Source organism: Ceratotherium simum, chromosome 37 (genome assembly GCF_057802395.1).
Source record: "Ceratotherium simum simum isolate JZ-2026a chromosome 37, ASM5780239v1, whole genome shotgun sequence".
Taxonomy (NCBI): domain Eukaryota; kingdom Metazoa; phylum Chordata; class Mammalia; order Perissodactyla; family Rhinocerotidae; genus Ceratotherium; species Ceratotherium simum.
The window spans coordinates 10,241,031-10,258,916 of record NC_141936.1 but is presented as its reverse complement, the minus strand read 5'-3'; the positions used below and the strand labels follow the sequence as shown (position 1 = coordinate 10,258,916).

The 17,886-nt window shown below is 57.7% G+C and overlaps 1 protein-coding gene across 1 annotated transcript; it reads left to right on the top strand.

Moving 5' to 3' along the window:
- The first annotated feature begins 721 nt into the window (after positions 1-721).
- Positions 722-15,003, top strand: ITM2C (integral membrane protein 2C). Its single transcript, XM_004427664.3, has 6 exons — positions 722-904; positions 9,197-9,337; positions 11,543-11,731; positions 12,450-12,560; positions 13,120-13,270; positions 13,751-15,003. Exons 1-6 carry the CDS (start codon positions 788-790, stop codon positions 13,840-13,842), a joined length of 801 nt encoding a protein of 266 aa, XP_004427721.1. The 5' UTR covers positions 722-787; the 3' UTR covers positions 13,843-15,003.
- The last annotated feature ends 2,883 nt before the right edge of the window (positions 15,004-17,886 follow it).

The window sequence follows — 17,886 nt, the reverse complement described above, 5'->3', positions numbered from 1 at the left end:
ATTTCTCTACTCCCAGCGTCCTCAGCATGCACCCCCAGGGGCCCTCAGGAAGGTTCTGCAGGAACGAAGAATGAAGGAAAAAGAATGATAGAGAATGAAGGAGGTGTGGATGGATACAGGATGCAGGCAAGCAGTTAGGCGCCTGGCTTGAAGCCTCCTCCCAGGACCCAGGCCAGGTTGGAGGAGGGAGCCTGAGGAGGGAGCCGTGGGAGCAGATATAGCGGAGGCTCCAGCGTTTCCAAAGAGGAGGGTACGAAGTGGGGAAGGGAGATGGGGAACTTGTCTAGAAGCTGCACCGGCCTGGCAAACAGTGTTTTAACAAAGACGGTGTGTTCTGAGGTTGCTGGTCTTGGAGAGGGAGCTGGAAGGGATAAGGCTGTGAAGGGGGCTAAGTCCATGCCTGACTTAATGGGTGGGTGGATGGATGGATGGATGGATGGATGGATGGATGGACGGACGGACGGACGGACGGACGGATGGACGGAAGGACGGACGGGTGGAGTCAGTGAATGAATGTTTGAGTGAGTGAGTGAGTGGCTGAGAGAACCTCAGACCTTCCCAAGTCGGAGCAGCGCGCCCGGCAGGGGTCACTGCGCCCCACGGGCGGCAAGGGGGCGCAGGCGCGGCCGACGCCAGGGCCCTCCCGTGGCGGCCGGGGGCGGGGAGGGCTGGGGGTGGGGTTAGAGAAAGAGATGTGAACAGGATCCAAACTTCCGGTGCCTGCAGAGCGCGGAGCGGCGGCTGCACAGAGAGAGGCTGCGGGGCGGACGCACGGCCCGGCGCAGCCATGGTGAAGATCAGCTTCCAGCCCGCCGTGGCCGGCATCAAGGCCGACAAGGCTTCGGCGTCGGCCTCGGCCCCGGCGCCCGCCCCGGCCGCTGAGATCCTGCTGACGCCGGCTCGGGTGAGAGGGGCCGAGGAGGTGGGGGGTGCGACGGGGGCGCGCCTCGCCTGCCCGGAGACTGTCCGAGACGCATCGGGGCCCCGGAACCGTGAGCAAAGCGGGGTTGGGAGTCTGGAATGGGTCATCCCACTCCCAAAGTGGGGAGGGGGCTTGGGTCCTGTCCGAAAGCGGCGGTCGAAAGCCTGAGTACGAAGAGCGGGAGGGGATCCGAGTCGCTGGCCCCCAGGTAGGGAAGCGCTCGAGGTCTCTTCCAAAAGTGGGGGGGCCCTAGGCCCCAAAACAGGAGGACGAGGCTGGTCCGAAGAAGTTCGAGGAGTGTTGGTGAGGGGTTTGCGTCTGGTTCCAGTCAAGGGGGAGGGGCCGCGAGTCGAGTCCCCAGGTGGGGGATGGGCGGAGGGGTGTTAGTTCCCCAAAGTAGGGGGGTGGGTCGTGATAGGTGGGGAATGGGGGAGTGCCGACGAAGGTGGAGGGGCCATTGATTTCCTCCCAGATGGTGGGGGGAGGCTGCCGGGGGCTGTGGTTGTGCTGCTGGTCCGCACCTGAATTGGTGGACCAGAAAGTGGTGAAAGATGAAACGAAAATAAACCAGAACCCGCCCGGCGGCACGTCCAGGATCCGAGTTCGGGGTTACGAGGCTGAGCGCCGGGATCCTACCCAACCCCCTGCCTTCTGGGCCTCCCTGCTCCCCTCTTCCTTCCTCTCCCCGCTCGCGCTCGGGCTGCGCCCTCCACCCCGCGAGGAGGCTCTAAACCCGCTGCCCGGGTGCCCTCCCGCATCCCGGCCGCGCTTTGTGGGGGCGGGCCTCGGTGCACCCCCTCCCCTCCGGCGTCCTCCTCCTCCTCCCCCCTTCCCTCTGGCCTGGGGGGGAGAAGGCATTTCCGCCGCGGAAAACTGCCTGAGCTGCGTGGAGTCTGACCGGGGCAGGGCCCGGAGTGGGTAGGACGCGTGGCGAGCAGGGAGGCGAGGCGAGCGGAGGCGACGCTGGTCCAGCCAGGCTTTATAGTGCCCCGGCAAAGGTGTCCACGCAGCCGTCGCCCCCGGCGGTCTTGGGGCGCGCCAAGGCCCACCCCTCCCCCTGGAGACAGGACTTCGAAAGTCTTTGTCCAGTCGCTCCCTCTTCTCGCTGCTCTTCTGAGGCGTCTTCCTCGGCGCCAAGGCCTGTGCCCAAGTTTATGGCTCAGACTCAACCTTGCCGGGAGTATTGGGGTTGGGGTGGGGTGGGGGGTTTGCAGGGGATGACCTGTGCTCTGCAAGAGGGACGCTGGAGAGGGGCCTCAGAGGCGAGTGTCACAGCCCGAGCATCGACCCTGAGTGCAGAATGCGAGGAGGAGCCCTGGTGAGCTCCCCGTCCTGGTGTGGTCGCTGCAGCATCAGCGGCGCCCTGGGCTGGGCTGGGGGGTTGCTGTGCATCCAGTCAGAGCAGCTCCATCTTCATCTGATGCTTAGATGGGGAGGGGGCACTCCGTATTTGAAGACCGTGGTCTGCAGCTTTAGAAGTTTGGGAGGGGCTCTTCAAGCCTCCTTCCTCTCAGCCCCAGGGAGGGTGCAGGGATGGGGGCCCAGACAGCGTCCTTGCCCCCTTCTTTTCCCAGCTGCTTCTCCCAGGGCCGGGCACCCTGCTGAGGCCTGGAAATCAGGACCCTGCCTCTGAGAGCTATAGGATTTGGGCAGGAGCGAGGACCAGCCAGACAGTGGGAGGATGTAATTCAAACTCATCAGAAGGTCCGCCGAAGTTCGCAGGAGCGACACATTCTCTGGCAGCAGCCGGATGATGATGGCGGGCCGGATGGCAGACGCCAGCATCGCCTTGGCAGTAACTGACGTCCAGCTTCTGGCTCCAAAATCCAGCTTCCTCTCTTCCCCCTCACCCAGCGTGAAATGGAAATATCAACATCTTCCTGATGCTTGGGGCCCTGTGTGACAGCCTGGAGCCTGCTGAGCCAGCCTCCTCCCCCAAACCTTGTCAGTTGGGCAGGGTCCCATCGGTCTCTTGATTGGCAAGGGGGAGTGATGGGGGCCCAAGAGGAGGATTAAAATCCCAGCACCTTTAGGACAGATCTGCGTGTTAGTAAACTCGCATAGCTCTCCGAGGTGATGCACAGGGGGCTTTGGGGTGTTGTATGTTGGCTCTGCCACTTGCCGGCTGGAGTTGGAGCCTTGGGAAGAGAGTTCTCTTCTGTGAGCCTCTTGTGTCCTTCTCCCGGCCATTGAGCACATTTTCCACATCCATTGAGCACATTTTCTACATCCAGTGCCCGGCCCCCTCTCCTGCCTCGGGCAGTGAGCACAGCAAGCACTGGGCTTTCACAGATGTAGCCCAGGACCAGAGCATCAGCCACTTACTAGGGCACCGAAGGAGAGGGCCGAGTGGGACAGGCAGGCAGACTGTCCCATGCTGATGGGATGCAGAGGAAAGCTTATCAGAAGGTTTCTTCTGGCTGGGGGTGACCCTCAAACCCTCCTTGGTTACTGAACTGGACTCAGAAATAAGATTTAAAGCCCTGGAAGGAATCGATGAACAGATGAGTTTGCTAATGCTTCTCAGCAGTGAGCCACTCTCTGGCTGTTATAATAAAATGTCAACCTGTGCGCAGGCCCCCGGGGCCGCAGCTGGGGCAGCACCCTCACAGCCGGGGTCCCTCTGCTTCTGAGCAAAAACTGAAGCACAAGGAGGATTTTGTCCCCAGACCTGCTGCTGAAGGAAGTGCCTCGGTGAGCCTGGGGGAAGCGGGGGGTGGGGGCCCAGCTGGGCCTCTAGCTGCCCACCCTCCCCACGTGGTGTTTGCCTCTGAGATAATGAGAAGCTTGCGCTGCTGGGCGGCGGGAAGCCAGCTTGGCAAGTGGGCTGAACAGGAAGGGCCCCCTGTGAGTACCCTCTCGCAGGATCATTCTTCCCCCTTGGAGGCCCACTGGGCAGCCCTGCGCCTCTCAGCCTGGCTCCCCTCTCCCCACAAACTGCCTGTGCCTGCACACACACACGCACACACACACACACACAGCCAGGTGTGGACATGTACAGACTCGAGTGGGCTGGGGGCTGCAAGAGGAGAAAAAATCATGTTCAGTACGGTCATCTTACTGCTATAATTTTCTCCTTCCCTTTTGCCTTTGATTAATGGTCCCGGTGTCGTCCCCTCCCCCAGCCTACATACCTGGGGATCAGATTTCACTTTCTGTGTCCTGGCCTCATGCCCTTGGCAGGAGGAGCTGGGTCTCCCCGAGTGGTTGGGGGCGGGTCCCCTGCCAGCCAGGAAGGTGTATCTGGAGCCCTCCTGCCCCAGTGCCCTAATCCCCGCTGGCCCTGCTCGGGGCTGAAAGGACCTTCGGGACAAGGCGGCCTTGCTGCAGGTCCTGCCCCATGACGGGTGGGGACTTCGGGCTGTCCCCTTCCTGGCCTGCCCTGGGCCTTCCAGAGGGGCTTTGGCATTTGGGCACACGCCACAGTGGCTTTTCTGCTTTCTCTTTCTATTTTCCTCACTTCTCTGTTCTCTCGGCCGCCCTTGCATGTTTCAAGGCTGTCAGCAGACCGCCAGGGAAGCGTGGCCGGCCACCTCATGCCCTGCAGCCTCCTCCAAGAGAGCTCCCCCAGCAACCAGCTTTGCTTCTCCTCCTCCTGATCCTTTGTTCTTTGGAGTCTCATCTTGAATGTCAGAAACGGAACAGAAGAGAGAATTCGCCAGAAGAGAGAATCCATCCAGCTTGGCCCAGCCAAGCAGAGCGGAGGGCTGGGCAGGAATGTTCTCTGGGGGTCCACGCTGTTCTTCCTCATCCTGCCCACAACTAGGGCACCGCTGGGCAACACGACACGAATGGGGTTCCACTGACGGCCAATTCATGACCCTTGTTGGCATTTACCCCAGCTGAGCACATCTGAGCACAGCTCTGCATGCTCTGGTGGGCAGATGGCATTTGCGCAGTCCCCTACCCCTGCTAGTCTTCTGTCTGTCTGTCTGTCTCTCTCACTTACACACCCCATTGGTGCCCTTGCCTCTGTGGTCTGCAGCCTGGGGAAGAAGGATACTGAGGAAGGGAATGAGTCTGGGAGGCATGGTGAGACCACCTCCCCCCAGCCGGCCGCCGGGCCTGCAGCGAGTGCATTTCTGGCTCCCCTGCTAGGCTCCTCTGAGCAGCCTGCAATTGTACTTGAATCCGCTTGCAATTAACTTGGACATTGTTACCCAGGAGAGGCAGCTGAGGAACTCTCTCCGTGAACCATGAGGGTCTGCTGAGCTAACGCTCCAGTTGGCTGGGTTCCCCCTGACTGTTTTGGCCCTGGCTTTGCTAAATCATTTAGTGAGCGCCATGGCGGGCCTCAATGACGTGGGCAGGTGGCAGACCAGGCCCCTCTCTGGTCCCCGGACGCCTGGCTCACATGCCCCACCGCCTGGCTCACATGCCCCAGAAGAGGCACTTTGCTCAGAAAGCCCAGTTGCCATGGAAACAGTATGCAGTATTTTTCTGCTTTCTAAATGGAAGCCCCCCAGATGGTTGGCTGTCAGTAAGTGCTCCATGTGGGGGCAGCATTTTCCTGGGTCTCCTGCGTAACGGGTGAAACTTGGGAGCTTCAGGAAGCAGGCCCCTTGGCCATCGTTTTGGGTGAGCTGGGCAGCCAGGGATCCCAAGGAGTGAGGGCCGGAGTTCCGCCCAGGCTGACTGTGCTCCCCAGAGGCGTCTGACAGGCTGCACGGGGGGCTGCAAGTGTGAGGGGCCCGTGTGCATGCCACGGCTTCAGACTTTGAGCCTTGGTCTTGTGTAGTGTGGGGCCCAGTGAGCGATGGCAGGGCTGGGGCAGGATTCGGGGGCCCTCCCTCCTGCGTGGGGACTTCCATCGAAGTGACTTCTGTCTTGAAGCTGAAGTAGGGACATCCCTGGTTACTTGCCTGCCTCCTGGCAGCCTCTGGTCCTGCTTTACCTTCCAGCCCCCCTGCTCGGCCATGATGCTTCTGGGGATTTGGCCCCCGCAGGCTGGAGGGGAGTAGGGTGTGAGCTCTAAGTGTGCACTAGGGGATGTCAGTAAAGGTGGGTAGGAAACCATTTGTCCACTCCACACCTAGGAAAGGTGGGGGATCCCCAACCTTCACGATGACCCCCACAAAGACATGTGAGGATGCAGGGCAGAGCCAGGGGTCCTGGCTGGAGGCTGTGTCCTTCTCAGCCACATTAGCCACCCCTCGCATTCAGCTGGGGCCACTCCAGCCCCCCTCCTCCCTCCCCTGTCCTCCCTGACCTCCTCTCCCCACCTCCCTCTGTGGCTGCCAAGCCTGGCCCCTCCCCCAGGCGCTTAGGAACGCCTGACCCAGCCAGAAGCAGCGACTGGAAAACTAGGAGGCCTCAGCTTGTCCGTGAACTTCATCTGTGGGGCAGGCCCTGGGGCTGCCGCTGTAGCCCATTGACTTTGTTGTTGGGGTTTTTTAAGCGGTTCTTACAACCTTGCTTCCAAATGCAGGAGCAAAAGCTTGCCCACTGCAGCCTCAACAGCTGTCCACGGCGGTGGCCCTAAAAAGGAAAGGTTAGGCTGATAAAGAGCTGCTATTTTTATCCAGCACTTGATCCTTTACAAAGGGCTTTCAGGTTCTTTGTCTCCTTTAATCTCAACAAAACCCCGTCAGGAAGCGTCTGTTCACATTTTTCATAAGAACCTGCCGAGGGGCAGGTGGCAATGGTCCCCACGCGTGGATCCCAGACCTTGCTGGGGCTCTGGGCCCTTCTCAGCTCTGGGTCCTGGCAGCCCCACTTGTCCCACTAAATACAAATGTCGTGCCCCGAGGGCAGGATTCACATCTGGTGCGGGTGGCCTGGCCTGTCTTCTGGGTCACCCTTCTTTCCTTGGGATCCACTCACGACGGCTGGAGCCCTTGGGGTGGCTTGTTCCTTGTGAGACGTTGGCAGAGCTTGGCTGTCGGGTCGCCGCATCCTGTGCTGCTCCTGGGAGCCCCCTGGAAAGTGGAAGCCATTGCAGCCCCCACCCCATCCAGCTGGCAGCTGTCCCTGAGGGCCCTGTGGGCAGTGGCCACCAGTGTTGGTGACCTTGGTTAGTGCTCCCGGGGTGCTGAGGAGGTGCCAGGCACATGGGTGGTCTCACAAGCTTGCTTCTCTGGTTTGATCACAGGACCCCCGCAGCAGGGCCAGGGTTGGGAGAGGCCCCAGGTGTGCAGATGGGCCCAGTGAGTGAGGGGCAGCAGGTTTGACCTCCTGCCTCTGCCAGGCGAGCTCCCTGGAGGGCAGACCGGGGTCATGGGTGGGGGACAGGATGGGCTGGGGCACCTCCCCGTCCTGTGCCTCCATCCGGTGGTGCTGAGGCTGAGAGCTGGCTGGCCTGGTGGGGATGCACCCAGTGAGGGGAGGGTCCTCCAGGCGTTTTCTCCCTTTGCTGGGAGCAGGGGGTGAGGAGAGCCCCAAGGAGGGAGGCATCGGCCCCTCTGGTGGGACTCCCCTCTGCTCCCTGAGGCCCGGGCCTCACTCCCCCGTATGTACTAAGCCAGGGGGCCTCGGGAGGGGACCTGAGGGGCACAGCTGGCCCCCTGCCCCACCCCAATCAGGCTGGGCCCCCTGTGCTGCGCTAAGAGATAAGGACCTGTCCTGGGTAACTTGGACCTGAACCGTGTCCCCACCCTCCCACCACTGGCTCCAGGACGAAAGGAGAGAGGAAACATGGCAGGAAGAGGGCTGAGCAGCAGTTAGTGGCACAGCCATGGGAGAAGCTCAGCCTCCGGGGCTGGGCTCCTCCCCTCCCCGCACACCACCTGGCTCCTTGAGGTCTGGCCTCTGACTTCACCTGGCTGTATCTGGACACTGTGGAGGAGGGATGGAATGGTGGACACTGGAGGCAGAGGCAGGCCTGGGGCCTTTGCACCGTCGCCCAGGGTGGATGAGGGCCCGGGTTAGGGCAGGGGTTGGGGGCAAGACAAGCATAGAGATGAGAGATGACAAGGTCACACAGCTGGTTAGAGCCAGTCCAGCGCTCCGGTAAAGCAGTGTTATTGAGGGCCGGCCCCGTGGCTTAGCGGTTAAGTGCACACATTCCACTGCTGGCGGCCTGGGTTCGGATCCGGGCGTGCACCGATGTACCGCTTGTCAGGCCATGCTGTGGCGGCATCCCACATACAGCAACTAGAAGGATGTGCAACTATGACATACAACTATCTACTGGGGCTTTGGGGGAAAAAAAGGAGGAGGATTGGCAATAGATGTTAGCTCAGAGCTGGTCTTCCTCAGCAAAAAGAGGAGGATTAGCATGGATGTTAGCTCAGGGCTGATCTCCCTCACCAAAAAAAAAAAAAGAAAAAAAGCAGTGTTATTGAGTTTTATACACACGCCTCATCCACCGGCCCAGACACGTGTGGCCGGGAGCAGGGTCACATTGACGTGCTTCTTCTTGGCAGCCGTGTAGCCACTGTCCTGAGCCCCAGTCCCGCTCCCCAGAGCAGGTTTTTTCCAGGAGCTGCCTGCCCTGCCTCCCTGGCGGCAGCTGCTGCTGCCACAGCCACATTTTCCTCCTGGCAGGAGTGCCCCAGCTTCTGGAAGCCTCCAGATTCACCCTGCGGGCTCCACTACTGACAGCCTGCTTGTCACGGCTGGCCAGTGCCCATGTGGGGCCACTGCTGCCCCCGGCAGGCTGAGCTCTGCCCAGAGGGGATCGCAGGCCCGGTGCTGCCTGGCCGGAGGGAGACAAGCACGGTGCCCAGACCCTATGGGCCTCCCTGAGCCCCTGTCCCCATCAGTCAGTGAGTGCTGACTTGGAGCCCAGCAGCCTCCCTCCCCCTGCCCTGTTCCAGTCCACCCTGTGCACTCCAGCCTTCGGGGGTATCTTGACACTCCCCGCCTCAAAAGCCTTCCCTGGCTCCCCATTGCCCAGAGCAGCTCTGAGCCCGGCCATTGCACCCCAGTTCCTATAGGTTCCTAGGCTGGGCGTAGTCACTAAGGCTGTGTCTGTGCTTCCCCATTCTGTGTTTTCGAGAATATACTGTGGTCGCAGCTGGTATAAGAAGGGGAACTAGTCGCGTGGGTAATTCAAAATGCACTTGCATAATCCCAGGAAGTCATTTTGTGGCTTCGAGGTGGGTCTCAGTTTCTCTTTAGGTGGGAGGAGGAGCTGGGGAGACCTTGGTGAGGCTTTCCTGTCCTTCTAGAAGATGCTCTGTATATCCTGGGCACTGACCTTCCCTCCCCTTGCCCCCAAGGCTCCCTCCGGGCCCCGGCCAGCAGGGTGAGGTCTCATTCAAAAAAAGGGGTGGGACAATTCCCAGGGGTGTGGGACCACCACTTGGCTGACTCTGGCACTGCTGTCCACAGGAGGAGCGGCCCCCCCACCACCGCTACAAGAAGGGGGGCTCCGTGGGCGGCGTGTGCTACCTGTCGATGGGCATGGTCGTACTGCTCATGGGCCTCGTGTTTGCCTCCGTCTACATCTACAGATATTTCTTCCTGGCTCAGGTGAGGCTGGGCAGGGGGAGGCAGGGCCTGAGAGAAAGGGTAGGGTTTAGAGAGGAGGGAGGGAGGTGTGCGAGTTTGCGGTGGGTGTGGGAGCTGGCAGGAGTAGGTGACGTGAGCAGGTGAGAGCCAGGTGCGTGGGGCTGTGAGGAGAAGGGCAAGCGGGAAACCCCGACCATGACCCCAGGTGGGAGGAGTGCCCAGGCAGGCCCAGAAGACCTGCATCCGCCCTCCTCCCTCGGGCCTCCTTGGGCCTGACGAGCCCATCCTCAGCCCCTCATCCTGAGGAGCCTAGCACTGGCCCAGGAGACAGGACTGGGGCCTGTCCTCTGACTCCCATGGACCCTGGAGGAATGTCCTTACCCATTTATTCAGACACACCTGAGGCCAACAGGGAACTCTCCCAGGAACACAGTCAGTGATGGGGACCCAGGATGGGAATCTGGGCCCCTGTGACCTGTGGCCCCTTCCCACAGTGCCACCCTGGCGTTATCACCAGAAACTCAGATCCAGCAGAAATTGGACCTCTGTGATCCCTTCAGAGCCCGGGCCCTGTGCCCGCGGCTCATGCTTTAAGGAATTCCATTCCGTGCTTGGGCATTTGGATTACAAAACGAGAAAGCTGGAGGCTGGGTATAGACAGCTTCACACCGCCTCCTGTAAGGGTGGCCTCCACCTGCCATTGCACTCCGGGTTATCTGGTCACACTGCCAGTTGGCAGGAAGCTGGGCCGAGAGGACTGGTCACGGTCACAGTGACCTTGTGATCGACGCAGACCTAGGAGGGAGGCAGTGCCCCCAAGGTCTGGGAACTGAGGGCTGTTCAGTTAAAGGCAACTCAAAAGAAGAACCATCAGCTCAATGAGCGGGGAATCTCAGAATGACAAAAAGGCTGGGAATTGCCAGGCGCTTATGACCCAGGTGACCTCTAGCATTGGGCCGTAACTCTGTTGTCACCCAGTGTTTCAGCGACGGAAATTACTGAAGAGTTGGTGTTCCCGGGGCTTTCCCCTGAAACCTCAGCTCCCACACGCCTGCAGACTTCCCTTTTTGTTCAGTTCCCTTTTTGTTCGACTTCCCCTTTTGTTGGCATCCCCTCCCTTTCCCCCCCACCCCCCCACCATGTCCTGATCCCCACTTGTTCCCGGTTCATACCCTCCCGTGCAGGACCCTCTCCCCAGCCTTTTCTTGGTGCAGCCCCCATCCTCCCTTGGACCAGCTGTGGCTCCTGGTCCCCTCTGTTCCCAGTCCCCACTCACACCCTCCTGGGGTTCCTCACTCCACGCCAGTTCCAGGCATATGGGGGCACCCCAGAGCAGCCCTGGGACGGTATGATTCACGTGTGATGCCCCATCCTCCTGGGAAAGCTTACCCTATAACAGAGAAACGGAAGTCCTGCCGATTGCAGGCCAGCAGCCGGGCACAGATCTAGAGGAGCCCCTGGAGGAGTCCGAGTGGGCATACTGGTCCACCCGCTTGGTCACTCCGCCTCCGTCATGTCACACTGCCTCACTTCCCTTATGGATGGAGGCGGGAGGCTGGCTGCTCAGAGAGGGGGCACAGCTTTTGTCGAGGTTTTTCCTGAGGCACAGGGTCCAGGGAAGGTGGTGGAACTATGTGAGGCTGGACTCAGAGGCTGTGGTGGTACCACCAGAATCTAAGGGGGCTGCCTCTGGGCTCCTCCCCCTCCCTCCTGTGCCCCCCAAGGTCTGCAGGGCCCCACAGCAGGGGGCAGGAAAGGCGGCTGACTGCCCTCGGGTGGTGGTGAAGGGTGGGACCCCTCCCCGCCTCAGGGTTCTGCCTGCCTGTCCAATCCAGACCGCCTGTGTTTGCCCCTGAGGACCCTCCCGCCCACCCCAGGCTCTTTCTCAGGCGTCTGTCCCTTGTGGAGGTGGCTGGTCCTCCCATTTATGGACCACCCCATTTCACAGGCGTAGACTCATGGGCTTGGGCTTGGAGGCCAGATCACCTCATTTTACAGATGGGGAAACTGAGGCCCGGAGAGGTCGTCCCCCTAGGAACTGGCAGACCCAGCTCACCCTCCCTGATTCCCCACGTGTCTCAGTTTCTTGTCTGTGAAATAGGTCTCACCGTCCCACCCGTCCTACTTCCCTAGGCCCTGGGAGTGGGAAGCGGCTGGGTGGGCAGCAGCGGCTGTGCCGAGGGCGCTGCGTGACCCGTCTGTCTCTCTCCCCCACGCCTTGCTCAGCTGGCCCGAGACAACTTCTTCCACTGCGGCGTCCTCTACGAGGACTCCCTGTCCTCCCAGGTCCGCACCCGGATGGAGCTGGAGGAGGACGTGAAGATCTACCTCGAAGAGAACTACGAGCGCATCAACGTGCCCGTGCCCCAGTTTGGCGGCGGCGACCCCGCAGACATCATCCACGACTTTCAACGGGTGAGGCCGGTCGGGGGCGGGCCAGGGGCAGTGAGAGGGTGTCCCAAGGACCCAGAGCCCCCTTCCACCAGGAGTCCTGTGAAAGGAGAAGGCCGACGTCCCTTGTGCATCCTTTGGGAACATACTGTGTAATATAAACTGTGCAGTAGATGTTCACGGTTTAGTTTATCCAGGTGTTAAAGACACTGCTTTTATTATGTAGGTGATGCAGTTATCACTGAATGAGAGCTAGCCAGGGTTGATTTTCTCCTCGGCCACCTGGCATTGGCAGACGCTGGCTGTCATGGGCGCGGCCAGTGTTCCTTTTTTGTGTATTTCCGTGTTGACATTTGATCGAGGTGTAGCACACACAGGGCTCGGGCTGAAGCTTCACTGAGGGTCCAGGCTGTGCACAGGGGTGGCTGGACCTCGCATGTTTGATGAGATGCACAGTTGGGACATCACCGTGTTCCCCAGCCCTCAAGTCTATAACCCCATGAGAAGAACCCTGTAACAACTGAGGCATTTGACGGCTGGTGTCTTTCATCTAGTAAGTGGAACCTCCTACAAACATAGGCCAGGAGATGAGAGAAGGGAGCGCCCGCCCAGGTGTTGAGGAATCCGGGGTGCATTGCACTGGCGGGTGGGGTTCGTGCCTTGGCTGGTGGAAGGCCTCTCGCAGCCCCGCCCGGGCCAGGCTCTCACCTGCAGACTGACGTGGCCCCCTCCTCCTGCTCAGGGTCTCACCGCCTACCACGACATCTCCCTGGACAAGTGCTATGTCATCGAGCTCAACACCACCATCGTGCTGCCCCCTCGCAACTTCTGGGAGCTCCTCATGAATGTGAAGGTGAGCGGTGGTCTTGGCGGCATCTTGTCGCTCCTTGCCCTCCACCCCCATGGAGGCCAGGCCTGGGGTAAGAGAGGTTCCTGTGGCAGAGGGTGGCAGTGCCCAGGGGTGTTGCACCCCAAATTGGTCCCCTCTTCCATCCCCCTTCTCCCACATCCCAGAGTCAATGCCTCTCATTTTCTTCTCCTCCCCCTATGCTTCTGCCCCCCTCACTTGTAAGGAACCCTGAGACCAGCTTCCTTAGCTTTCACGGCCCTGCCCCAAGTCAGCAGAGCCCCCAGGAGCGCCCCCCCAAGGGTGGGAGACCAGACCGCACGCACGCATGATTCACAGCAGTGCAGGCGCTGGGCACCGGCAGGAGGTGCCTGGGCCTTCAGAAGGGCGAGCTGTGCGGCCTGGGATGAGGGAGGTGGGTGTGGGTGGACGGGCGTCTCAGGTGTGGGGGACTCGGCTCACTGAGCAGAAGGCTGGTGAGGAGGGGAGTGGGCGGTGGGCAAGTAGAGACCTCGGGAGGGGAGCCCTGGGTGCTGACCTGGCGCCGCGGCTGCTCCCTTTGCAGAGAGGGACCTACCTCCCACAGACGTACATCATCCAGGAGGAGATGGTGGTCACGGAGCACGTCAGCGACAAGGAGGCGCTGGGCTCCTTCATCTACCACCTGTGCAGCGGGAAGGACACCTACCGGCTGCGGCGCCGGGCTACCCGGAGGCGTGAGTGGCTGGCTCCACCCACCTTGGCCCCTGCCCTGGGCTCCAAACCTGCCCTGGGCCCCATAGCTGGAGAGCAGCGTCAGAGCCCAGAGAGTAGCAGCAATAATAACAGCTGATGTTAATTGAGCATTAACTATGTGCCAGGCTCTGTTTTACACTCTTTATGTGCTTTTTAAAGAGTAAGTTATCATTATCATTATTATCATTACTGCCCCTTTTTAAAGGGTCAGACACAGGCACAGAGAGGTTAGGTAACACCCCAAAGGTCACACAGCAGGAAGATGGCAGAGCCGGTCCCGCTCCTTAGCTTTCACCATTTCACTGCTCTGCCTCTGGGTGAACCTGGGCGTTGCTTCCTGAGCCGCATCCTCCCCCTGGGTCCTGAAGTCCTGCCCAGGCTCTGAGGCTGGTGGCCTTGATGGACCAGCCAATTCTGGGCCAGGACACAGGCCTCACTGGGGTTTCTCTGTTCCCTCCCAGGGATCAACAAGCGTGCGGCCAAGAACTGCAGTGCTATCCGCCACTTCGAGAACACCTTCGTGGTCGAGACGCTCATCTGCGGGGTGGTGTGATGGCCCCCTCCCTCAGGGCCCCGGCCCTGCACTCCTCCTTTTCTTCTTCCGGCCGCTCTCCGGCCCTCCTCCTTCCCCTCGCTTCGCTTGTACTTTGGACCCCTTTCCATACATGTGACGTGTCTCCCTTCCTCTCCAGCCCTGCCCGCCTCCCTGTACCAGAGCCGTGACCTCTCGAGGCCCCCACCTCTGCTGACCTCCTGGGTCTGGGGGATGGAGGGGGTGCCCTAGGATGGTTTCTGTGACCACCATCTTGAAGTTGGGGCCTCCAGGCCCAGCCCACAGCTGCGCTGGCAGCCCTGGGGAAGGACTGGACAGAGGGGCCGGGCACGTGGGGGTCCTGGTGAGGGGATGGGGTGGGGGGAGGGTGTGGCGTGGGGTTCAGAAATGTCTGCACAGTCGGGAAAGTCCCAAAAGGCTTTCTCTTTGGCCGGCACACTTCCTCCTGTGTCCAGATTCCTGGGCCTGGGCTGAGGATGGGGGGAATGTGTCCGAGGGTGGACCCACCCAGAGCACAAGGGAAGGCGGCTGTCCTGGGGTCTCTCCAGGACTCCTGTCAGTGCCTTCAGCCCACCTGTCGGAGCCTGGAGTTTAGGGGGTGGGGATGAGTCGATCAAGCACAATCATTCTCCGAGTGGAACCAAAGAAAGGAGGAGCCAGGGCCCCCAGCCGTGGCCCCCAGGAGCACAAGCCGGGTCCCTGTAGCCTCAGCCACAGAGTATGGGGGAGAGGGGGGTCGCTTCTCTCACCTTGTCCTCAAGCAGCCCTGCCGAGCTGAGCACTGAGCAGATGAGCTGTAGGTCCTGCTGAGTGGGTGGGCTCGTTGCCATCTCCAAGCTTAGAGCTGTTTTAAAGATAACGTGGGGGGAGGGAGGGCCACCTGGTACTTGTACACCCTGCCTCCTCTTTGTTCGGAAATTCCGTCCCCCTCTGCTTTGGGGGAACGCAGCATTTTTCCTTTCCCTTCTCACTTTTGCATGTTTTTACTGATCGTTCAATATGCTAACCGTTCTCAGCCCGGAGCCTTGAAGAGGAGGCTGCGACGCCTCCAGTCAGACGTGGTGCTCTCTGGAGATGAAACTCTTAAATGCTTTGTATATTTTCTCAGTTAGATCTCTTTTCAGAAGTGTCTGTAGAATAATAAAAATCTTTGACTTCTGACTTGGACTTGGGAGTGTCGGGGGGGGGGTGGGCGTGGGCACAGGGCAAGGGGCGCTCCTCCACCCTGTAGGCTGGAGAGGTGAGTAGCGCGTAGGCTGGGCATGGTGGGGGCGGCGGGCAGGAGAAGCCCGCAGGCCTTGGCATCTGGCCCCTGGAGAGGTGAGTTCGTTATCTCCCTCCATCCTCACGCTGCTCTGGGCCTGGGAGATTCATGTTTTACAGGTGAGGGAGGAGGAAAGGGCTCGGAGAGCTTACACAACTGGCCCAAGGTCAGGCAGCTTTTAAGTGCCTGTAAACCATCCCGTTCCATGCTACACGGGAGATGACATCATTGTTACTTGTCCTTAAGCACAAGGACGGTGTCCGGTGTCGTGTTCGCCACAATTTCTGGGTAATTAGTACCCATCTTGGTGGAGCTGAGGTGAGGTTTGGCATGAGCCACATTCTGGAGAGAAGGAAGCGGGGGCAGAGCTGCCCAGCGCCTTGGCTGAGTGGACCCCAGAGATGGGACCTGGGTCCTGCCTTGGGGACAAGGATGGGTGCCCATGCCCGTGGTTCTCAGGCTCAGTAATCCCAGGAGGAACATAAAAGACTCAAATTAGTGCAGACACACCTTGTCCTCAGATCCAAAGACAATCTGGGAAACATGTTGGTTTTTGTTATATTTGCCAGTATAAATGCAATGCAACCACAATTAAAATGCAGCAGGTTTATTTTTTTTTAACTTGACACATTCAGTTCTTTTGGGAAAGTAAACATGGGAAATAGCTGGGGAAATCCTGAAAAGGAGAAAGAACAGCCTTCAGAGACTAAACATAAAATACTGTAATTAACGAGTTTGCTGTAGCAAAGGAAAAGATCAATGGGACACAAAGGAGGGTCCAGAAGTTGACTTAAATGCAAGGAGATTTAGTGAAGCACGTGTGGGTTCTTTTTAATGGAACAACTGGCTAGCCATTTTGATAACAAATTAACCTGGATCCTACTTCCCTGTAACGAAATTACCTCTGGATGGATCAAAGGTTTTAGGTATAAAATGAAACCATAAAAGTACTTGAGAAGAGATGATTTAAAAGATAATATCGGAGGAGGAAAGACCTTTCTAAGCATGATCCCCATCAATAATAACTTGGGACTATGAAAAACTAGAATTTATATACAGCAAAACAGACCACAAAATCAGAAAGGTTTATAAGAGGCAAACCGGGGCAGATGTTTCTGAAACAGCACATAAAAAGGGCTATTTTCCTTAATATCAAAATTCTTATAATCATGAAAAATGAACAACCCAATAGATAAATAGGCAAAGAATATGAATGGGCAGTTCACAGAGAAATACAAATGGATCAATGCTTGAACATGAAAAGATGTTTAATCATAGTTACGTAGCAAATACAAATCAAAACTATGGAAATGGATTTTTGCATGTCAAGTTAGGGTTTTGGGTTTTTTTTTTTTACATATTTTATATTGTGAAACATTTAATATATACAAAATGCTATATGTAAATCACTAGTATGTAAGTTATAAAGCATAATGACCAATGTGTATATGGAAACCCACCAGCCAACTTACGAAACAAAAGACTGCCAATATCACTGAATTCCTTGCATGCCCCTCCCCCTTTGCTGCTGCGGAAGGAACCACTCCAGAGCTTAATGGCCGGACAGCAGTTTACTATTTTTCCTAATTCTGCAAAATGGCTGAGTTTGGCCGGCCAACTGATGCTAGCCCTTCTGGGCTAGCTGCTCCCTCCTGCTTTGCATTCAGCTGGGAACTTGGCTGGGCCAGAACATCCAAGCCGGCCCCTCCTGTCCAGGCCCTTGCTCCACCAGCCTCCCATCAATAGTCTAGCCCGGCCTTTCTTCCAGCTTGGCAACTCAGCTCCACGAGAGGGAAAGCCGAAGCTGCCGGCCCTCTTAAGGCCTGGAATCTGAAGTTCCAGAACATTCCTTCATTGCAGTGTTGGTCAAATTAAGTCACAAAACCACTCTAGATTTAAGTGGAGGGGAAATAGACCTATTTCCCCCTCTAGATCGGGGGAGAAGCACCTATGCTCAGGGGTGCAAGGAATTGTTGGCTCCCATATTCAGAGACTCCCACATCATTCCAGCCCCTACTCTCCATGTCCCCCCACCTCAATATCCTATGGAGGACATTAAAGGCACACCTATTCTTAGGTCCAAAGACAATCACGAAAATATGTCAATTTCCCATATATTAGCCAAATGCTTTATATTAACTAGCCAATCCAGGTAACTCCTACCCTGAATTTCTCTGTTTTGCTTTATAATCCTACCACATATCTATGCAGTTCTGCTTGGATTTGAACATTACAAAGGTAGTAATAAAATACACGTATTATTCTCTGACTTGTTTCTTCCCCCCTAAATCTTATATTTCTAAGATTCATCCATGTTGATGCCTGCAATAGTATTTAATTCCTCTGTACTGCTGTATGGCAGTCCATTGTGTGAATATACAACTTAATTACCTCCCCTCCTAACAACAAATATTTGGGTTCTTCCCAATTTTTTAATATTACAATGCTTTAATGAATTTATACGAGGCTTCTGACACACCTGTGCAAGGGTTTCTCTATTATATTCACCTAGAAAGGGAATCATTGGGTGACACAGAATGCAACATTCAACTCACAAAATTCTACCAGATTGTTTTTTATAAGCACTTGGACCAATTTACACTCCCACGTACGTTGCATAGGTGTTCTTGTTCCACATCCTTGCCAACACTTAATGTTAACAACCCTTGGGATTTTTTGCCAATGGATTGGGAGTAAAATGATATTTCATTATGGTTTTAATTTTCCTTTCCCTGATTACCAAGAAAGTGCGTCAAGTTTCATGTTTATTGGATCCTCAA